Raw genomic sequence first — 23,576 nt, forward strand, 5'->3', positions numbered from 1 at the left:
GAACATCCGCCTATCTACCCTCAGGATGATTCTGTGGTAGGAACCTCATTGTATGTTACGTTCATGCATTCTCACGATGACTACAAAAAAGTTGACTTCAAGTTTTGCTCTCATCATTGTCAAGAACTTTTGATACCTGAATTGCATGGCCTTTACTTCATCATTCAACTTTTTCAAGAGATCTCCAACCCTCCTTTCTTGATTTCCGATTGGACTCACTACCTCCATACACCTACTACCAGTTCTCCATATCATTTTTTTTCTCTCTCCTTTTGGATTGTGTTGGTCGCCCGGTGGTCGCCTTTGAGGAGGGCGATCTGTAACATATCTCATCCTAATGTCACTATCCCTTTAAGACTTCCTTCTCTAACTGTTGCATTTGGGCAGTATTCACATTCAGCTTGCTTGCCTGCCTGATTAATCATTCATGCACCTGATTTACCTCAGCCTCTTTTTAAGCCTTCTCAGGTCTAATGTGCTTTGCATTAACATTGAAGTGTGATCCTGAACAACAGAGGCTTGTGTCAGTTTCCTGCTTGAACTTACCAACTATTCCAAGATACAGCATTTTCTATTACCTATGCTAAATATTATTAAACCGCAAGTATCAAAAATATCTCCATTCTGTTTCCTGGACACAGCTACTTAACAATCTCTGAACTTTATTATAAATCAACTATGCTTTTGCTTACCATCACTCTCTAATTACAAAAACATCATCTTACTCAGAACTTTATAACTATTTCTGTGCTTCTAGTTGTCATTGCTGAAATAACCTGCAACAAACCTTGGTTTGCATATATATGCACAAAACAGTAATTAATGCCTAAGACTTACAACTTGTCTCATTTGTGTTACTCTGCTTATACTGATTATACAGCTCTACATAATATTATGAACTGTGAACCTGCAACAAACCTTGGTTTGCATATATATGCACAAAACAGTAATTAATGCCTAAGACTTGCAACCTGTTTATCACTTGTGCTGCTGTGTTTAACCCTGACATACAACCTTATAAAACATTATGTACTGTGAACCTACAACAAACCTTAGTTTGCATCTAAGTATCAAACTTCTACCTGTTTACTCTGGAGCCTGAACATTGCTATATATTTCTCTCATTGAATCCTGCAGCTACTCCTGTTAACTAATTATAACTCACAGTGAAGCCAGAATATACTGTAAACAAATATTGCACCCTCCATTAATTCTTCAATAACTTCTAGCAACTATGAATCACAGAATATCATCTATCCACGTCCAGGATACTCTTCCCCGGGTCAGGGGTCGGTGTCTTCAAATCCCTACCATTGCCCCGAGGGTCTGTTTCCTGAGCGCATGTACACCGGATCATGACACCATGTACCTTATATTATCGCTGTATGCCTTTTTCTGCCTATAACTTTTAGGATACCTAGTTCCACTTAGATCCCTATTAAGAACCTGCCCAGGTTATCCCTCCTAGCTGCTTGCATAGGGGGCTCTGTGTGCAGCTGGGGTGTAGTGGTTCACCGTACCCTTTAAAGTTTGCCTTTAAACGATGTGTATAATTTGTTTGGGCTGCTGCTAGTCACCTGATTTGCTTTTATATGCTTTTATATACATTTTATTTACTCTCACTTGCACTGTACACTTTGTTGTTGATTTATGAAGGTATATGTAACAAATTATTGGCCTTTCTATATCTCTCTACATGAGATTATAATTAAACACTTTTGTGTTCATAAAAGAGTGCTTTATTCCCTATATTTTAAAACAAACACTTATTATGATGCTCCTTTTTCTTTCCTTATAGTTTATAGGTAATAATAAACTTATAGGGTCTACAACATTAGGCATTCATTTTGCCTTTATTTTCTGTAAACTCCTATAGGAGTATAACTATTTATATCGACCATTTGTCCTCTTATTTTGTGTATATATATATATATATATATATATATATATATATATATATATATATATATATATATATATAAAATTACACCTAATATATAGGTGTAGATATATATAGAAAAACATTCTTAAAAAAATAAAGAACATTTTCTTCTAATGGAATTATTACATATTAAAATTGTTAAAGGATTAACAATGGTTTTTTAAATGTAATGTATTTGAGTGTATGTATGTAAATGTGTGTATGTATATATATATATCTATATATATATATATATATATACCAGGGGCGTATTAACACATAGGCCAACAAGGCCGGTGCCTAGAGCATCAGATTTTGGGGGGCGGCACTTGGCTGCTGCACTGAATGTGGCCAGCAGGTTTTAAAACATTTTTTTTTTTTTGGCAGGGCATATTATTATTTTTTATTTTACATTAAAGGTGGGGTTTTTTTAGCAGGGAACGTTTTTTGGGGGTGGGGCAGGTGCATGCTCAAATGTGCAGTACTGTGGAAGGCTGGGGGTATGAGCGGTGAGTGCTCTGTCCGTGGATACAGAGAGACAGTCAGTCATGAAGTGGAAAGAAGAACTTGTCTGACTTGAAGGTAACATAACGTGGCCGTGCACTTTACTAATCCAGCCTGGGGTTGTTTAGCTCTGACTGCAGTACAGTATCACTCAGTGAAGGAGCCACCGATATTTAACTGCTGTGCAATTGTTTTTTTTTAAATTCCCCTCCCCTCATGCCTGATTCCTTACTCTCCTCCCCTTATTTTCTTCTAAACAATTTGGCAGCCCTACTGTGCAGATCAGTTGGTACAAAGTCTTTCTTTTTGCTAGAAAATGTTGGCTTCCAATGTTTATGGTCTTTTCTATGGATGTGCAAATGTATGGAAAAATATTGCGGCGAGATTACGAGTTTGGTCCCAACGCTGCTTTTTATCTAATGATGGTATTACGAGTCTGACAAATAGAGGCTCACCGCTCACTTTTCTTCCTCGACTCGAGGCTACCGCAAATCCCCTTACGTCAATTGTGTATCCTATCTTTTCTATGGGATTTGCCTAACGCTGGTATTACGAGTCTTGGAAGAAGTGAGCGGTAGACCCTCTCCTGTCAAGACTTCGACCGCATTTAAAAGTCCGTAGTTAAGAGTTTTATTGGCTAACGCCGGAACATAAAACTATTAACTAAAGTGCTACAAAGTACACTAACACCCATAAACTACCTATTAACCCCTAAACCAAGGCCCCCCCCACATCGCAAACAATATAATAAAATTATTTAACCCCTAATCTGCCGACCGGACATCGCCGCCACCTACATTATACTTATGAACCCCTAATCTGCTGCCCATAACACCGCCGACCCCTATATTATATTTATTAACCCCTAATCTGCCCCCCACAACGTCGCCTCCACCTACCTACAATTATTAACCCCTAATCTGCCGACCGGACATCGCCGCAACTTTAATAAATGTATTGGCCCCTAAACCGCCGCACTCCCACCTCGCAAACACTAGTAAATTTATATTAACCCCTAATCTGCCTGCACTAACATCGCCGACACCTACTTACATTTATTAACCTCTAATCTGCCACCCCAATGACGCTGCTACTATATTAAAGGTATTAACCCCTAAACCTAAGTCTAAACCTAACCCTACCCCCCTAACTTAAATATAATTTAAATTAAACAAAATAAATAATAAAAAAAAAATATTCCTGTTTAAAACTAAATACTTACCTATAAAATAAAACCTATGTTACAAATGCACCTAACACTACACTATCATTAAATTAATTAACTACAATTAGCTAAAATTAAATACAATTAACTAAAATAAACTAAAGTACAAAAAATAAAAAACACTAAACTACAGAAAATAAAAAAATTACAAGAAGTTTAAACTAATTACACCTAATCTAAGCCCCCTAATATAATAAAAAAGCCCCCCAAAATAATAAAATGCCCTACCCTATACTAAATTACAAATAGCCCTTAAAAGGGCCTTTTGCGGGGCATTGCCCCAAAGTAATCAGCTCTTTTACCTGTAAAAAAAAGAGTACAATACCCCCCCAACATTACAACCCACCACCAACACACCCCTACTCTAAAACCCACCCAATACGCCCTTAAAAAAAACTAACACTACCCCATTGAAGATCACCCTTGAGCCGTCTTCACCCAGCCGGGCCCCAGTGGTCATCTGATCCGTCCAGTAGTCTTCATCCGATGGGGCAGAAGAGGACATCCAGACCAGCAGAAGTCTTTATCCTATCCAGGCAAAAGAGGACATCCGGACCGGGAGAAGGCTTCATCCAAGAGTCATCTTCTATCTTCATCCATCTGACGAGGAGCGACTCCATCTTGAAGACATCAGGCGCGGAGCATCCTTCCAGCACACGACTAACGACGAATGACGGTTCCTTTAAATGACGTCATCCAAGATGGCGTCCCTCGAATTCCGATTGGCTGATAGGATTCTATCAGCCAATTGGAATTAAGGTAGGAAAAATCAGATTAGTTGATTAATCAGCCAATCGGATTGAAGTTCAATCCGATTGGCTGATTGGATCAGCCAATAGAATGTGAGGTCAATTCCCTTTCACCCTGTACTACATTAAAAACACATTATTAACACATTATTTGATGTTTCACTTTGTGAATTTAATGTATTTTTTTAAAAATATACACTCATTTCAAATCTGATGACTGCAACACACTCCAAAAAAGTTGGGACAGTCGACTGTTTACCACTGTGTAACATAATTTCTTTTAATAACACTTATTAAGCGTTTGGGCACTGAAGACACTAGTTGGTTAAGTTTAGCAAGAAGAATCATCCCCCATTCATCCATTATGCATGTCTTCAGCTGCGCAACTGTACAGGGCCTTGGTTGTCTTATTTTGCGCTTCATAATGCGCCACATATTCTCAATGGGAGATAGCTCAGGACTGCAGGCAGGCCATGCTAGCACCCGCACTCTCTGCTTACGCAGCCATGCGCTTGTAATCTGAGCAGAATATGATTTGGCGTTGTCCTGCTGCAAAATGCAGGGGCAACTGGAAAAGACAATGGCATCTATTTATCAAGCCGTCAACCACAAATACGCTGGAGTTCTGCAGCGTATTTGTGGCGAGCTTGATTCCCCTTAGTTATCAAACCCTACAGACCGGTAAAAGTAGAATTTTGTGATGTAACATACGATCCGCTGGGCAAAGTCCGACACAGATCGATGCTTACGTCATTACAGATGTTCCGAATGCAAGTTCGGCACTATCTGACTACTTTGGCTAGTTAACAAATTCCTAACAGGTACGCTCGCCACTATTCCGGCCCAGCGTACCTGGTTTTCAATCCGACGCCCCGAAGGCGGTGGATACCATAGGAATCAATGGGAGTCTGAAAGCAGCGAAAGCTCATGTTCGCTGCTGCCCGATATCCCATTGATTCCTATGGTAATGTTTACACCTAACATCCTAACATGTACCCCGAGTCTAAACACCCCTAATCTGCCGCCCCCTACACCGCTGCCACCTACATTATACTTATTAACCTCTAATCTGCCACCGCCGCCACCTACATTATACTTATTAACCCCTAATCTGCCACCCCCTACACCACGGCCACTATATAAAATGTATTAACCCCTAAACCTAAGTCTAACCCTAACACCCACTAACTTAAATATGATATAAATAAATCTAAATAAATATTCCTATCATTAAATAAATTATTCCTATTTAAAACTAAATACTTACCTATAAAATAAACCCTAACGGCTAGATTTAGAGTTCTGCGGCCAAAGGGGTGCATTAGCTACGCGTGCATTTTTTCCCCCGCACCTTTTAAATACCGCTGGTATTTAGAGTTCACAGAAGGGCTGCGTTAGGCTCCAAAAAAGGGAGCGTAGAGCATATTTACCGCCACTGCAACTCTAAATACCAGTGTTGCTTACAGACGCGGCCAGCTTCAAAAACGTGCTCATGCACGATTCCCCCATAGAAAACAATGGGGCCATTTGAGTTGAAAAAAAAAAACTAACACCTGCAAAAAAGCAGCCCCATTGCTTAATATGGGGAAACACTTCCTACGTCTGCACCTAACACTCTAACATGTACCCCGAGTCTAAACACCCCTAACCTTACACTTATTAACCCCTAATCTGCCGCCCCCGCTATCGCTGACACCTGCATATTTTTTTTAACCCCTAATCTGCCGCTCCGTATACCGCTGCAACCTACATTATACCTATGTACCCCTAATCTGCTGCCCCTAACACCGCTGACCCCTATATTATATTTATTAACCCCTAATCTGCCCCCCACAACGTCGCCGCCAGCTACCTACAATAATTAACCCCTAATCTGCCGACTGGAGCTCACCGCTATTCTAATAAATTTTTTAACCCCTAAAGCTAAGTCTAACCCTAACACTAACACCCCCTAAGTTAAATATAATTTAAATCTAACAAAATAAATTAACTCTTATTATATAAATTATTCCTATTTAAAGCTAAATACTTACCTGTAAAATAAACCCTAATATAGCTACAATATAAATAATAATTATATTGTAGCTATTTTAGGATTAATATTTATTTTACAGGCAACTTTGTATTTATTTTAATCAGGTACAATAGCTATTAAATAGTTAACAACTATTTAATAGCTAAAATAGTTAAAATAATTACAAAATTACCTGTAAAATAAATCCTAACCTAAGTTACAATTAAACCTAACACTACACTATCAATAAATTAATTAAATAAACTACCTACAATTACCTACAATTAAACCTAACACTACACTATCAATAAATTAATTAAATAAAATACCTACAAATAACTACAATGAAATAAACTAACTAAAGTACAAAAAATAAAAAAGAACTAAGTTACAAAAAATAAAAAAATATTTACAAACATTAGAAAAATATTACAACAATTTTAAACTAATTACACCTACTCTAAGCCCCCCAATAAAATAACAAAGCCCCCCAAAATAAAAAAATGCCCTACCTAATTCTAAATTAAAAAAGTTCAAAGCTCTTTTACCTTACCAGCCCTGAAAAGGGCCATTTGCGGGGCATGCCCCAAAGAATTCAGCTCTTTTGCCTGTAAAAAAAAAAATACAATACCCCCCCCAACATTACAACCCACCACCCAGATACCGCTAATCTAACCCAAACCCCCCTTAAATAAACCTAACACTAAGCCCCTGAAGATCTTCCTACCTTATCTTCACCATGCCAGGTTCACCGATCCGTCCTCAGAAGTCTTGATCCAAACCTCCGAAGTCTTGATCCAAGCGGGCAGAAGAGGACATCCGGACTGGCAAACATCTTCTTCCAAGCCGCATCTTCTATGTTCTTCAATCCGATGACGACTGGCTGATCTTCAAGACCTCCAGCGCGGATCCATCTTCACCGACGACTTCCCGACGAATCGGAATTAAGGTAGGAAAATTCTGATTGGCTGATGGAATCAGCCAATCAGATTCAAGTTCAATCCGATTGGCTGATCCAATCAGCCAATCAGATTGAGATTGCATTCTATTGGCTGATCGGAACAGCCAATAGAATGCGATCTCAATCTGATTGGCTGATCAGCCAATCATATTGAACTTGAATCTGATTGGCTGATTCCATCAGCCAATCAGAATTTTCCTACCTTAATTCCGATTGGCTGATAGAATCCTATCAGCCAATCAGAATTCGAGGGACGCCATCTTGGATGGCGTCCCTTAAAGGAACCGTCATTCGTCGGGAAGTCGTCGAGTGTTAGGTTTATTTAAGGGGGGTTTGGGTTAGATTAGGGGTATGAGGGTGGTGGGTTGTAATGTTGTGGGGGGGTATTGTATGTTTTTTTTTTACAGGCAAAAGAGTTGAATTATTTGGGGCATGCCCCGCAAATGGCCCTTTTCAGGGCTGGTAAGGTAAAAGAGCTTTGAACTTTTTTAATTTAGAATAGGGTAGGGCATTTTTTTATTTTGGGCATCTTTGTTATTTTATTAGGGGGCTATAATTTATATTGTAGCTACCTTAGGGTTTATTTTACAGGTAAGTATTTAGTTTTAAATAGGAATAATTTATTTAATAAGAGTTAATTTATTTCGTTAGATAAAAATTATATTTAACTTAGGGGGGTGTTAGGGTTAGACTTAGCTTTAGGGGTTAATACATTTATTAGAATAGAGGTGAGCTCCGGTAGGCAGATTAGGGGTTAATGTTTGAAGTTAGGTGTCGGCGATGTTAGGGAGGGCAGATTAGGGGTTAATACTATTTATTATAGGGTTATTGAGGCGGGAGTGAGGCGGATTAGGGGTTAATACATTTATTATAGTAGCGGTGCGGTCGGCAGATTAGGGGTTAATAAGTGTAGGTAGGTGGCGGCGACGTTGGGGGCGGAAGATTAGGGGTTAATAAATATAATATAGGGGTCGGCGGTGTTAGGGGCAGCAGATTAGGGGTTCATAGGTATAACGTAGGAGGCAGCGGTGTGCGGTCGGCAGATAAGGGGTTAAAAAAAATTAATAGAGTGGCGGCAATGTGGGGGGACCTCGGTTTAGGGGTACATAGGTAGTTTATGTGTGTTAGTGTACTTTAAAACACAGTAGTTAAGAGCTTTATAAACCGGCGTTAGCCCAGAAAGCTCTTAACTACTGACTTTTTTCTGCGGCTGGAGTTTTGTCATTAGATTTCTAACGCTCACTTCAGCCAAGACTCTAAATACTGGCGTTAGGAAGATCCCATTGAAAAGATAGGATACGCAAATGGCATAGGGGGATCTGCGTTATGGAAAAGTCGCGGCTGCAAAGTGAGCGTTAGACCCTTTCCTGACTGACTCCAAATACCAGAGGGCGGTAAAAACCAGCGTTAGGAGCCTCTAACGCTGGTTTTGATGGCTACCGCCCAACTCTAAATCTAGGCCTAAGATAGCTACAATATAACTAATAGTTACATTGTAGCTAGCTTAAGGTTTATTTTTATTTTACAGGCAAGTTTGTATTTATTTTAACTAGATAGAATAGTTATTAAATAGTTATTAACTATTTACTAACTACCTAGTTAAAATAAATAGACAGTTACCTGTAAAATAAAACCTAACCTAAGTTACAATTACACCTAACACTACACTATAATTAAATTAATTCCCTAAACTAAATGCAATTAAATACAATTAAATACAATTATCTAAAGTACAAAAACCCCCACTAAATTACAGAAAATAATAAAGAAATTACAAGATTTTTAAATTAATTACACCTAATCTAATCCCCCTAACAAAATAAAAAAGCCCCCCCAAAATAAAAAAGCCCTACCCTACACTAAATTACAAATAGCCCTTAAAAGGGCCTTTTGCGGGGCATTGCACCAAAGTAATCAGCTCTTTTACCTGTAAAAAATATTACAAATCCCCCGCAACATTAAAACCCACCACCCACACAACCAACCCTACTCTAAAACCCACCCAATACCCCCTTAAAAAAACCTAACACTAACCTCTTGAAGATCGCCTTACTGTGAAAAGTCTTCACCCAACCGGTGAAGGGGTTAATACATTTATTAGAGTTGCGGTGGGCTCCAGGAGCGGCGGTATAGGGGGTAAACAGCATAGTATAGTGTGGTTGTTTAGTGACAAGGTACCAATAAAGTGGGAAAACCCCAAAGAGCAGCGAGATCGATGACTGTTAGTTATCAACATTTGCTGCTCACCGCCACCCCGTACTTGGTGCGCGGCTTTTTGAAAGCTTTTTTGATCATTTTGGAGAGCGTATTCAGGTCCGCGGCAGCGATGTTAGGCAATCTTAGGCGAGCGTATTGGTGTCGTCGAATGCAAGTAAGTTGACAGCTTGATAAGTAGATGCCCATGTCTGGATAGCAGCATATGTTGCTCCTAAATGTATACATATGTTTCTGCATTAATGGGGCCCTCACAGAGGTACAAGTTACCCATGCAATGGGCACTGACACACACCCATACCATGACAGGTGCTGGCTTTTGGACCTGACGCTGATAACAGCTTGGATAGTCCTTTTCCTCTTTGGCCCAATGAACACGACAGCTGTTTTTTCAAAAGAGTATTTGAAATATTGACTCGTCGGATCACAAAACATGATTCCACTGTACTACTGTCCATCTCAGATGAGACCGAGCCCAGAGACGACAGTGGTGCTTCTGGACAGTGTTGGTGTATGGCTTCTACTTTGCATAGTAAAGCCTTAACTTGCATCTGTGGATGCAGCTATGAATCAAGTTGACTGAGAAAGGTTTACCAAAGTATTCCCAAACCTATGTCAGGATATCCATTACAGACTCATGATGGTTTTTGAGACAGTGATGTCTGATGGATCGGAAATCACGCACATCCAGAAGTAGTTTTCGGCTTTGCCCTTTACGCAAACTAGATTTGACCGGATTCCTTAAATCTTTTAATTATATTGTGCACTGTAGAAGGTGAAATTCCCAAAACCCTACCGATTTGTCTTTGGGGAATGTTGTTTTCAAAGTGCTGGATTATTCACTGATGCATCTGTTGACGATTTGTGAGCCTCGACCCGTCCTTGTTCTTAAAGGACTAGGCCTTTTTTGGAGGATACTTATATACTATGATTACAGGATTACCTCACCTGTTTCACATCACCTTCTTATTTCAACTTGTCACATCGCTATTAGTCCTAAATTGCCCCTGTCCCAACTTTTTTGGAACGTGTTGCAGTCATAAGATTTGAAATTAGTGTATATTTTAAAAAAGTACATTATTATGCATTTAGAGATTAGCAGCATTGCTTGTGCAATACATATCATCTCCAGCATGTATCAGAGTCCTATGTCTGATATCTGGTGCATGTGACCTACAAACCTATGATCCACCAGACAGATTCACATTAAAAAGCTAGAATTCTCCTAAAAACATTTTTGCAAATACAGGTACAAAAATCCTTCTACTCTGAATCCATTTATGTGCTTTTCAATTGTATCTAGAACATCCCTTTAAAATGGCAGCACTAAAAAAAATGTAAACATGCAATATGAAAAAAAATCTCACATCTGAATAGAGGCAAATTAGTCATCTCAATATATAGAAGCAGTTGGGTGGAAACAATGAAACTATTTTGCTACAAAAGAATTTAATGGTGAGAATAAAAATATATATCTTACTATACTGAATATAGAATGCTGTTACCAGAAGCAAGTTGTAAATTGCCTGAGCTCAAAATCAGTTATAAATAAATCATCAGCAATTGTTTCTTGTTTTTTTTTTATTAGTATTATTTTGTTTAATTAGTTTTTTTCTATTTGTATATGTTTGCGCTGTTTGCTGTATATACTGCAAATCTCTTATGAATGGGGACAAATACTAACAGCTTACCAGAAATAAAAACAAAGACAATACATTTTGGCAAATCTACCGATATATTTATTTATATATATATATATATATATATATATATATATATATCCCCAAAGATTTAATTCAATCTAAGTATTACCTTTTGCATGTAATTTAATTATCTTACTTTATTTGCACATACCCTTTCTGATGGATAGCTGTTCCCCAAATCTAAAACCTTTCTAAAGGCTAGATTACAAGTGGAGCGCTATTTATCACTCCCGCTTGTGCGTTATTAGCACTAGAATGAAAGCTTTTTGCGCGTGTCGGGTAGCAAGCGTATTACAAGTTGAAAGCAAATGGTTTTTGCACTAGCGATAAACTAACATGCACAAGAAACCGAATTTTGAATATTGTGACTGCGTTAACGTATTCCCCCAAAGACTTCAATGGAGTGCAAAAACTGGAAATTAATGAAACAGTGTTGGCATATATTGGGGTGTGGCTACGAGGCGGCCATGATCAGTCGCACTATATGAAGCTCCCAGATCATCAACCGAAAAGATGCTAGCTATCTTGGAAGATACTCATAATCCTACCTTATTTCTTTAAGATTAACCTGTCTAAAAAATCCTACTGCGATTGATATTAGAAGTTCTTACTCACGCTTTCTGGAACCTGTTTGAGCCAGGTGCGAACCGAGGAGGTGGCCTACTCTTTCATTCTCAAACTCCCCCCTTACACAGCAGTTACCTATAGGGGATGATGTAGATACACTTGAGTCTGTGTGTCGTATATTCAGGGAGCCGCAACTGTTGGCAGCTTGCCGGTTAGATGCGGCCGGTTGGCCGGTGGGCTGGCAGAGCGGAGCGGCTTCAACAACAGAGACAAAGCTGCTAATAGTGTGCACTTTAAATCCTCCCAGACAGGTAAAAGCCCCTGTAAATGCAGGACTTGTAAAGGACTTTATGTTGACTTACGCTGCTAGAAATGGGATCCCGCACAGATCCGTAATCAATGCCACAAGAGAACTCACGACAACTCTTTATTGTGAGTGCAACTTCCGACCACTGCGTGGGCTTAACTCAGATCTGATGCTCACACCATGCTGGACTACATCGCAGCTTATGAAGGCTTCGGTTCCTGGTATTCTCACGAAAGTTGGAGTTGGGTGACAACATATGGTTCATAGTAGTAACTTCAGCCCAGTTGGCGTCCCCATTCTGTTACTAAACTTCTTTTTGAGCGGAGCAGTTGGTCTCCCTAATGAGAGATACTCGTCTTGATACCCTGGTTCCAGCTGTTCTACATAATTTGGCAACACACGTTTAGGACTTAATGTCAAGTATATTAATATATTGGAGACTAGTGTTTACATCTGTATATACTGTATTGTAATGCGCTCGGTATAAAAGTAACCATTATAAGAGTATCACACCATACATTTCAGCTCATCATAAATGTAACAGGGTGACTTTATCTTTAGAATCTCACCTAGAATTCCCTGTTAACGCAGCATGCTCTAAACCCAATATGGGGAAGCAATGGCCCCATTTTAGCTAAATTGATCTTTTCAGAAAGTCATAGTATATGGCATATATTTTATAAGTGTTTGCTTCTTATTCTGTTATATGTTATGTTGTTTTTACCTCTTTATATTATATATTGCCCCGAGATAATTATGCTATCTACTGATCTTCCAATATACTGACATATATTAATTAAGTATGATTAGATTGTTATATTATGCCTAATTCATAACTCTGGAGGTACCTAAAAAACTTAAAAATATGAGATTTTATATATATATATATATATATATATATATATATATATATATATATATATATATATATATATATATATATATATATATATATATATATATATATATATATACACAAGCTATTAGAATGTAGCATAGAATCCTCTCCAGACATGCAGCACCATTATACGTCACTGTAACTGGTCCACAATGCAATCCCATTAGCTAATCATTTATATTAATAGGATTTCACCTCCACTGGAATCAGGTGGCAATCCCACCCATAAGGAATATTGGGCAAGCTTTATTATATTAATTATTCCAAATAATAGTAGCTGTTTTACACAAGTCACTTCTAGGACTACAAACCTATTCCTACTACTAAACCCCTCTCCTCCCTTTCCTGCTGGTCCTCATTGCCTGCGGGTCATACCCCTATACCCTTTACCCACATTGCCTATAAGTACCCCCCAGGAGGGGGGCACATACAAAGGTCCTCTATCTTCAATCAGCTGAAGGTTTATGGGAACTACCTGAAAGAACATAGAAGACCCTGAGAAAATAGTACTGCTGAGACACTTACCTATATATGAGTGCATAGTCTTTATGCTTGCATACATACTAAACTGAACGATACAGAAGTTGCCTTCTTAGCAATTTTACACAAAAAAAAGATTTGTATTCATCAGTCACTAGTTCCCAGTACATATATCACCTTTATTCTGGATGTCAAAAGGAGACTCCCAATCAGAAGCCCAAATGGGACCCCTTCTACAACATAACCTTTTTTTTACTCATATCTTAGTCTCACAAAATGCAAATGCAGATGCCCAAATTGACCCTAGTAAACAAACTATGAAGTCAACATCCACGGCATACATACTTCAGGTGTTTCCCTCACTAAACAGATTTTCCTACACAGTAGTTAACCACCATATCTCTGACCATTTTTGCTAGCATCTCTCAAGGAAGCATATATCCCTGAGATAATTATTACCAACAGGCCCACCTACATTTTGTCATGCTTTATATAAGCTAGCTCTGAAGAACTCATTATGCCTCTATTTATATAAAAAAGGTAATTTTATAACTCAGATTTCCTCCTTTACATGCAGCTTTATTATAAGAAGATTCTTAATCATTTAGTCAGCATTCACCCATTTTGGTGACTATACTAGCGGTATTAATCTGCCATTGGTAACATTGATACAAGTTGACATAACTTAGACTTGGTATTTTGAGTCGGATATATGAGGTCATACTTAAAGTAGAGACACCAGTGACTGGTAAACTAAGATTTATCACATTAATAAAGATAACGATATCTCGAACATGGTATGATAAACTAGCTTAATTTGGAACTATGGGTATCTGACTCTTAATGATAAAACATCATTGGTTACAACTTGTCATCATTCCCTTCTTTTTTTTAAATATGCTTGAATACTCATTTCTAATAAGTGTTTATATATTATCACTCTATAAGACCAATATGTTGTTCAGGGAGTAAAGCTTATTTCTATAATTCTAGAAAATGAGGTATCATTCTACTGTGAATACCTAGCAACCAGGTATGAAAAATAGAGACTAATGTTTTGGTTAATGTGTTAGTTCTAACTATGATAAGAAAAATTTAACCAGCAGAACTTGCTTTGTAGTTTGTGTTTATTTTCTCTTTCTCGTATGCCAACATGTAAGCACGTTTTGTAATCTCAACTTATGTACTGAGAATGTGGTTGTTGTATCAAGAAATACTTCAATTAAAACTTTGATTCTGAAAAAAAAGAGTGCCCCTAATTATCAAGCCCTAAGTGTGGTTTGAGTTATATAAAGAGTAACAATTTGCCAAATACAATTAAATTAATGAAGGGTGTGTTAAACTCATATCTGCAAGTAAATAATTTAAAAATAGGTTGTATTTGGAAAAACATAGTACAATAAATGTAGGTTTTTAAAATGAAGATAAAGTGGTACACCAGTGTGACATGGACTCTCTTCCCAAATAAGGTTCTCACACAAATATACAGCATTAATTCAGAAACTAATGGTAGTATAAGGTAGCCAGTGTACTGGAACGGAATAAAATCAGTGTACTGGAACGGAATAAAATGACTTGCCCACTAGTGGAAAGGAAGAACCTTAGTTGGAGTTAAGTTAGCAACTATGTTGCAAAGTTAGGGGTAGGTTTAGCTTACCAAATTTAAGCCCGGAGAGCAAGGGTTTTCCTCTTTCTCCTGGTGACTACAGCCTGGAAGTTTTCTCCTCCTACCCGTTCCCTACATGTTTAAGTTGTGTAAGATGGCAGCATCAGGCCATTAGATGTCTTCCTTTTGGTTGCAGGTTAGCGGAAATAGGCAGGGATAGGGTTAATTAGCCTAGTCTTAGTAAGCCCTTAGCTATTAAGGTATGGGGCTCCCAGATGTAGTTCACTTCAGGGCTCATTGCCCCAGTGCCTTGGAGTCTGGAGTTTCCCTGTCATTCTTTTTTGGTAAATTGACCACAATCTCCTAGTAGCGGTAGGTTATGTCCCTACAATGTCAGAGTACAGAGTCCGGAAGGGTGACAGTCGGGCTAATGGGCGGGGATGACGTCCCCCAGGCCATGCCCTGGAGGGGTGCCCCACCCCGCGGGTCTGCTGGCTAAATATCCCCAGGGCATCTATGACTCATGTTCGTGGGCAGGGTCTTCACTAGGCCCCTCCCCTATCCATTCCATGCAATAAGTCTCACTTCAGGGGTCGTGACCACAGGCTATATGTTGTTAGTTCTTAGGGCGCTGCTTGCTGCCACCATAGGTTAAGGCTTATGAAGGCAAGTTTAAATGTTAATACATTTGTTATTACAAATAAAAGAGACCATCATATGGTTTTATAGCCAGATTTGTGTGTTGGAATGTAGATTCCAACACACATAGGAGAAATTTCACCATGACAGAGCATTTATATATGTATTCTTTATTATTTAAATTGACCTGTACCTTAAAATAATGACCTTGTTAGTAAAATACTGGTTGTGTGGCTAAAAGGAGGCTGATGGCTGGGTCTGGGCAATCTGGTGGTGGATTCTGGGCTGTCAGGGGCAGAGTTTTCAGGCAATTTAACTGTGTTGGGTGGATCTGTGGGTGCTGTAGGGGCGTGGCTGTGAATGATGAGGACAGGGCTCCCAAACCTTAATGGTTCTGTAAAATGTGGGGCAGTTGGAAATTCTGGTGTGATGCTGCAATAAACAGAGGGAAGTAACATGCACAGAGATATTTACAAAACTATAATACTTCAGGAAATAAGCACTTATCACAATAAGTTATTTTGAAAAACAAAACAAAATAGATTAGCACAGAACTTCAGTTTTAAGCCCCAAAGTTCTGAACCTCCCCCACAGATTCAAAATGCCCAGAGAGCAAATAGAGTTAGGAGATCCTGCACATTTCAAGTAATCACTGTGCAGCATGTAATGGTGTCAGGGTTTTAGATTCTACAGAATGTAGTCCAACCTCTATGGGGACCGTTGAAAAACTGACTTTTTTATATTTAAATTACAAGAAAGCAGGCAAAGGAAATATTGAAAGTGTATTGCAATTTTATTTTTCATTATGCATAATTAAAAATGTTATATCAACTTAAATTCTATATATCTTTAAATAAATGAGGTCTTCCATCTCAGGTATATTTGCATAAATTCAATTAATATGAAACTCCAATGATTTATAATCCAATTATTAGATTTTAGTTCAGTGAAGAAAAGAAAAATCAATAGTAGCAATACCAATGTATAATATAATGGCCACAGTTTTAGTTAAGAACACCAACTGCAAATATAATGGTATAAATGAAAAGGCAGAGGATATTTATATTCTTCTTTTTTTAAGAACAAGTAAGGCCTCTATTTAGTGGATGTCAATGGGTGGCCATCAATTTTAGGAGGTGGTGGACATTTTTTGGAGACACTAAGTAGGGTGGTAACATGAAGGGGCTGTATGAGTATATTTCATGCTATATTACATCAAACCTTTCATATTGCCATCTAAGGCCTTCAGTTTGATATGGCTGAAAAGCGATAGCTAAAATGAAGGACAGTGTTTTGAATATGAGAAACCCATGACAATGTTTCCCCATTAAAATACAGGTTGCTCCTATGGAATGCCCAGTAAAATCCCACAGCAACACCTATATATTCCTAAAAAAAAAAAAACACTTCCTATTAAAACTATAGGAGCTGGGGGATTGTATAGTATAATGTTAGATTATGTATCTAAACTGTAAACGTAACTGTACTTGTACTACTGTGCCCTTAGGCGTGTAATTTTGCTTTTTTTAAAGAATGTGATTGCATTATACTGAGAACATGCATTCGCAATCGCAATATTCATATTTCACAATATTGCAATCACGTTTTTGGGTTTACATATTCCACAATATTGCAATCACATTTTTTGCTTTTGTTATATTCATATTTTATAATATTGTGATCATGTTTTAATTATAAAATTGCGATCCCACTGTAGCAAGTGTGTTCTATATTAAGATATATCTATATCTACATCTATAGATATAGATAAATATTAATATTAAGATAGAACACGTTTGCTACAGTGCAATTGCAATCCCAATATACTGAAATATGGAATCGCAACATCGCGGTCGCATTATTGTGAAGTATGAATATAATGAAAACATGAATATTGAGAACACGCAATTGCAATCTTAAAATAAGTAAATAGATTAGTACAATCAGGTTTATAGTTTCCATACATATTGTAACATTATACAATACAATACATATACATTAAATAATGTATATACATATATCATATACCACAATCCCCCAGCCCCTATCGGTGTATTACTTATATGTTTAATGCACTATTGTATTGTACGAACAGTGGTTGAGTTTTTGTTGGCACATGTAAATTGTAGTGTCATACAGTACTGTTTTAAGGGATCATTTACCTTTTTCCTTTGATGTAGGTGGCGATGCTACTTTTGAATATATAGCTGATATCAGGGCAGCATCAGCACCCACTGGAATGTATGGTAAGACGCCTCTAGGAAATGTTGCCTTTAAACAGTACTGTTGGCCCTTTTTTTAAAAAAAAATGCCGGCTTTCTTGATATTGCAACTCATCCCTTTTGAAAATCTCGCCGCCCAGTGGCACTTTCGATCATCATGGCCAGAATCACCAGTGGCTTGCATGACACTAATTACATCTTCCGAAGCAATATACACCAGTGCCAGCTCTCTGTGAAGGTGTGGTGTTTGAATACTGGTGCACAGGCCTTTACAGGATATGTGCGTATGCTGCAGAATAACAGTAATTACTTTTACTACAAGCATTTTTACTAATTGAAGTATATTACAAAAATGCTTATATTTCAAATTGAATGCACCCATGCACATTTCATTTTTGACCTTTCTATCCTTTTAATTGTAATGATTTGAAAAAGGAAGTAGAAAATCAACTGAGCAGTCAGATCATTTTTTAAAAGGGGAAATCTGAATTTGGAATGGAGGCCATTTTAGGTTCAACGTGTAATATTAGCATTCAGCCAACTCCACTGATATATATACAGTATATATATATATATATATATATATATATATATATATATATATACACAGTATATACACACACACACACACACACAGGCATACCTCGTTTTATTTTGCTTCGCTTTATTGCATTTTGCAGATATTACTCTTTTTTACAAATTGAAGGTTTGTTGCAACCCTGTGTCGAGCAAGTCTATCAGTGCCATTTTTCCAACATATATACACATATAAACACGTGAATACACATATATATACACACATATATACACACCACCAGCAAAGAGATTATGACTTACTGAAGGCTCAGAGGGGGGTTAGCATTTTTTAGCAATATTTTTTTAATTAAGGTATGTACATTGTTTTGTTGAGATTAAATGCTACTGCACACTTAAAGGGACACTGAACCCAAATTTTTTCTTACATAATTCAGATAGAGCATGACATTTTAGCCAACTTTCTAATTTACTCCTATTATCAATTTTCTTTGTTCTCTTGCTATCTTTATTTGAAAAGCAGGAATTTAAATCTAAGCAGCCAGCCCATTTTAGGTTCAGAACCATGGATAGCGCTTGCTTATTGGAGGCTTACATTTACCCACCAATAAGCAAGTATAACCCAGGTTCTCAACTAAAAATAGGCCAGCTCCTATTTATCACATACTTGCTTTTTAAATAAAGATAGCAAGAGAACGAAGAAAATTTGATAATAGGAGTAAATTAGAAAGTTGCTTAAAATTGCATGCTCTATCTGAATCATGAAAGAAAGAAAAAATTGGGTTTAGTGTCCCTTTAATAGACTACAGTATAGTGTAAATATACATTTTATATACACTGGGAAATAAAAAAAATAGTGTGACTCACTTTATTGCTATATTCACTTTATTGTGGTGGTCTGGAACCGAACCTCTAATTTTTCCGAGGTATTGCTGTATGTGTATATATATATATACACACACATATAAATCTTTAGACATGTACTGTATATGTATGTGTGTCTGATTATGTTAAAGCGCTTTGCCAGTCTTTTTTTTTCTAACGCCAAAGATATCTTTAAACCCTTATAACGTTTTTGTGCAATATTTTTTTTAAATCATTTTTATTAGATAGTGTTAATGTGAGTGTAACTGTAATTTGTAATGTATTTGTGATGTGTTTTGTGACATTTTATAGTTTTGCGAAACAGTTAATCAGAGTTCTGAAGTTGCAGTCATCATTCTAGCGTAAAATCGCGATTGCACTCAAGTGATCTTGGTTACTTTCAGCTCGTAAAACAAGCGATAAGCCAGACGAGCGCAAACACCCCCGATAAACTCCTTATTGCTTGCGCATAAACGTTTGTGCTCCACTTGTAATACAGCCCTGAATATTTAACACACTGTTCTAACTTACGGCTAGATTACGAGTTTTGCGTTATGAGGGGTGCGCTGCTAACTTGCACATTATTGTAACCGCTCACTTACCTGCAGCGCTGGTTTTCAGAAACCCGTCGTTATTATGGGGAAACTAAATGTATGTTTACACCTAACACCCTAACATGAACCCTGAGTCTAAACACCCCTAATCTTACACTTATTAACCCCTAATCTGCCTGCTTCCGACATCACCGACACCTACATTATATTTATTAACCCCTAATCTGCCGCTCCGGACATCGCCAACACCTACATTATAGAAAAAAATCAAGATATGGTATATAACATAGTATACAAATAACTATATAATATACAAATCCTCTAGGAGGCGCTAAATGTATATATAGCACACACTTAATATAAAGCACACTTAATAAAAGGCAATTATTTTAAAAGAGAAAAAAAAAGATATATATATATATATATATATATATATATATATATATGTATATACACATAAATATCTTCTAAGCTGGGAACACAATGATGTTAAATGTTATTCAGACTGATCCAAACAGACCAATGTCCCATTGTCCCAAAAAATATATCAAAGTAACATCAATAAGTGGGTACTTTCACCTTTAATTCCGATTGGCTGATAGAATTCTATCAGCCAATCGGAATTCAAGGGACGCCATCTTGGATGACGTCACTTAAAGAAACATTCATTCGGGAAGAAGACTTCGTTTGAAGAGGATGCTCCGCGCCGGATGTCTTGAAGATGGACCTACTCCGTGCCGGATGGATGAAGATAGAAGATGCCATCTGGATGAAGACTTCTGCCCGTCTGGAGGACCACTTCTGCCGGCTTGGCTGAAGACTTCTTCCGTCTTCGTTGAGGGCTTCTTGCCGCTTCGTTGAGGACTTCTCCGGGCTTCGTTGAGGATGGATGTCGGCTCTTCAAAACTGTACTTGGATCTTCGGGGGTTAGTGTTAGGTTTTTTAAGGGTTTATTGGGTGGGTTTTATTTTTAGGTTAGGGTTTGGGAACTGAAAAAGAGCTAAATGCCCTTTTAAGGACAATGCCCATCCAAATGCCCTTTTCAGGGCAATGGGGAGCTTAGGTTTTTTTAGTTAGGATTTTATTTGGGGGGTTGGTGGTGTGGGTGGTGGGTTTTACTGTTGGGGGTGTTTGTATTTTTTTTTTTTACAGGTAAAAGAGCTAATTTCTTTGGGGCAATGCCCTGCAAAGGCCATTTTAAGAGATATTGGTAGTTTAGGCTAGGGTTTTTTTATTTTGGGGGGGCTTTTTTATTTTGATAGGGCTATTAGATTAGGTGTAATTAGTTTAAATATCTGATAATGTCGTTTTTTATTTTGTGTAATTTAGTGTTTTGTTTTTTTGTAATTTAGGTAATTTTATTTTATTTAGGTAATTTATTTAATTGTAGTGCAAGGTTAGGTGTTAGTGTAAGACAGGTTAGGTTTTATTATACAGGTAAATTTGTATTTATTTTAGCTAGGTAGTTAGTAAATAGTTAATAACTATTTAGTAACTATTGTACCTAGTTAAAATAAATACAAACCTGTAAAATAAAATTAAACCCTAAGCTAAATACAATGTAACTATTAGTTATATTGTAGCTAGCTTAGGGTTTATTTTATAGGTATTTAGTTTTAAATAGGAATAATTTAGGTAATGATAGTAATTTTTATTTAGATTTATTTTAATTATATTTAGGTTAGTGGGTGTTAGGGTTAGGGTTAGACTTAGGTTTAGGGGTTAATAAATTTAATATAGTGGCGGGGGGCGGCAGATTAGGGGTTAGTAACTGTAGGTAAGTGGCGGCGAAGTTAGGGGCGGCAGATTAGGGTTTAATAATATTTAACTAGTGTTTGCGATACGGGAGTGTGGCAGTTTAGGGGTTAATATGTTTATTCTAGTGGTGGCGATGTCGGGAGCGGCAGATTAGGGGTTAATAATTTTATTTTAGTGTTTGCAATGCGGGAGGGCCTCAGTTTAGGGATTAATAGGTAGTTTATGGGTGTTAGTGTACTTTTTAACACTTTAGTTATGAGTTTTGTAGTGTAAAACTCATAACTACAGACTTTAGAATGCGTTACGAATCTTGCGAGATAGGCTGTACCGCTCACTTTTTGGCCTCCCAGAAAAAGCTTGTAATATCGGCGCTATGGAAGTCCCATTGAAGAAAGACTTTACGCAAATTGCTTAAGTTAATTTGCGGTACGGCCAAAAAAGTGTGCGGTGCCCCTAAACCTGGAAGGCTCGTAATACCAGCGGTAGTGAAAAAGCAGCGTTATGAGCCTTAACACTGCTTTTTTACTCATACCGCAAAATTCGTAATCTAACCATTAATTTTTACTCATTAGGCCAGAACTGATTAAAATGCCTAGAGGGGATGATGATTATTATGTTGTATGTGGCAGGTAGGCTGGCCATTCAATAGAACTATTAGAATTTATATAAACCTCTTACAAAAAAAGAAGGTCATTTTTACTTACCGCAAACCCAAATGATGAAGCACTGTATCTCATAACAGAGACAGCTAGAAAAAAAAGAAAGGAGAAAGACTGTATTAACTTGAGATTCTTAATATATAAGGTAATGCATTTTTTTACAACAGGACTTTATCGAATTTATAAAACATGATAAATGATTACACACAAATAATTCTATGTTAAGTATGTATTCTATTTACTAATACACTAACAGTGTTACCAAATGAAAAAGTGTAATGGCAATAAATAAAGCAGACTATATACCAGGAGGGTTACACAGCTTGCAAAGAATAAAGCAGTAGATATTTTATTACACTGATAGAGAGAAATTACTATATAAATATTATTTGATTTCACTTTATATATGACAATTATTATAGCATGCTAACAAATCTGTTTGATATTAGTAAGCATTGTATAAATTATATCTGTGGTTTATATACAAATGGATCACAATTAATAGTGTTGCTCATATCCAGGTTGTGCTTCTAGTACCCATTGTACAGTATGGGGTACATTTTGTTTTGACTATAGAACTAAAAAAAAAAAGAAGAAATGATTACAATAGAGAAAGTGATAGAAATAGTTTGGAAGCACAGGAGAGAGTCGAGGCAACATACAAATGGCCAATGGTCAATAATTGTAGAATTGTGGAGGTAACTGCCATGTAATGCACATATGCTATATACATGTACACACCCATTATATAATACACAGTGACCAACATATATGTGTATTTATGTGTTTATATGTGTAAAATATGTATGTGCACACATACATACATATAAACACATATACACACATATATACTGTGTATATACACGTATGAGCCCTTCCCAGTAGAAATTAGCCTAGCTAAATGTCACCCTCATCCCTGAGGGTGACATTTAGCTAGGCTAATTTCTACTGGCTGTGATGTTGCTGTACTTGTGGAAACCTATTATGGTATTTTACTTGCATCATTAATAAAAGTTCATTTTTAACTATGTCGGTCTATTGTCAGTTTGGAGCCCTCCATTTGCTGTGTATCTTTTGTAAATGGATTTTCAAGGGCAATATCCACTCCCAGCTGATTGAGATACTCACGTTACACCTGCGATACAGACGGAGCTCAGCATACAGAGTCTAGAGACGCTAGATCCGAGCAAGCCGAAC

The 23,576-nt window shown here is 37.3% G+C and overlaps 1 protein-coding gene across 1 annotated transcript in view; it reads right to left on the minus strand.

The window, feature by feature from the left end:
- The window catches only part of TMEM163 (transmembrane protein 163), a 448,530-nt gene that overhangs the window by 187,723 nt on the left and 237,231 nt on the right, over positions 1–23,576 (minus strand). Inside the window, exon 3 of the mRNA XM_053698226.1 lies at positions 22,425–22,468. Coding sequence (XP_053554201.1) covers positions 22,425–22,468 — 44 coding nt within the window. The remainder of the gene's footprint in view (positions 1–22,424; positions 22,469–23,576) is intronic.

This window comes from Bombina bombina, chromosome 1 (genome assembly GCF_027579735.1).
Source record: "Bombina bombina isolate aBomBom1 chromosome 1, aBomBom1.pri, whole genome shotgun sequence".
Taxonomy (NCBI): Eukaryota; Metazoa; Chordata; class Amphibia; order Anura; family Bombinatoridae; genus Bombina; species Bombina bombina.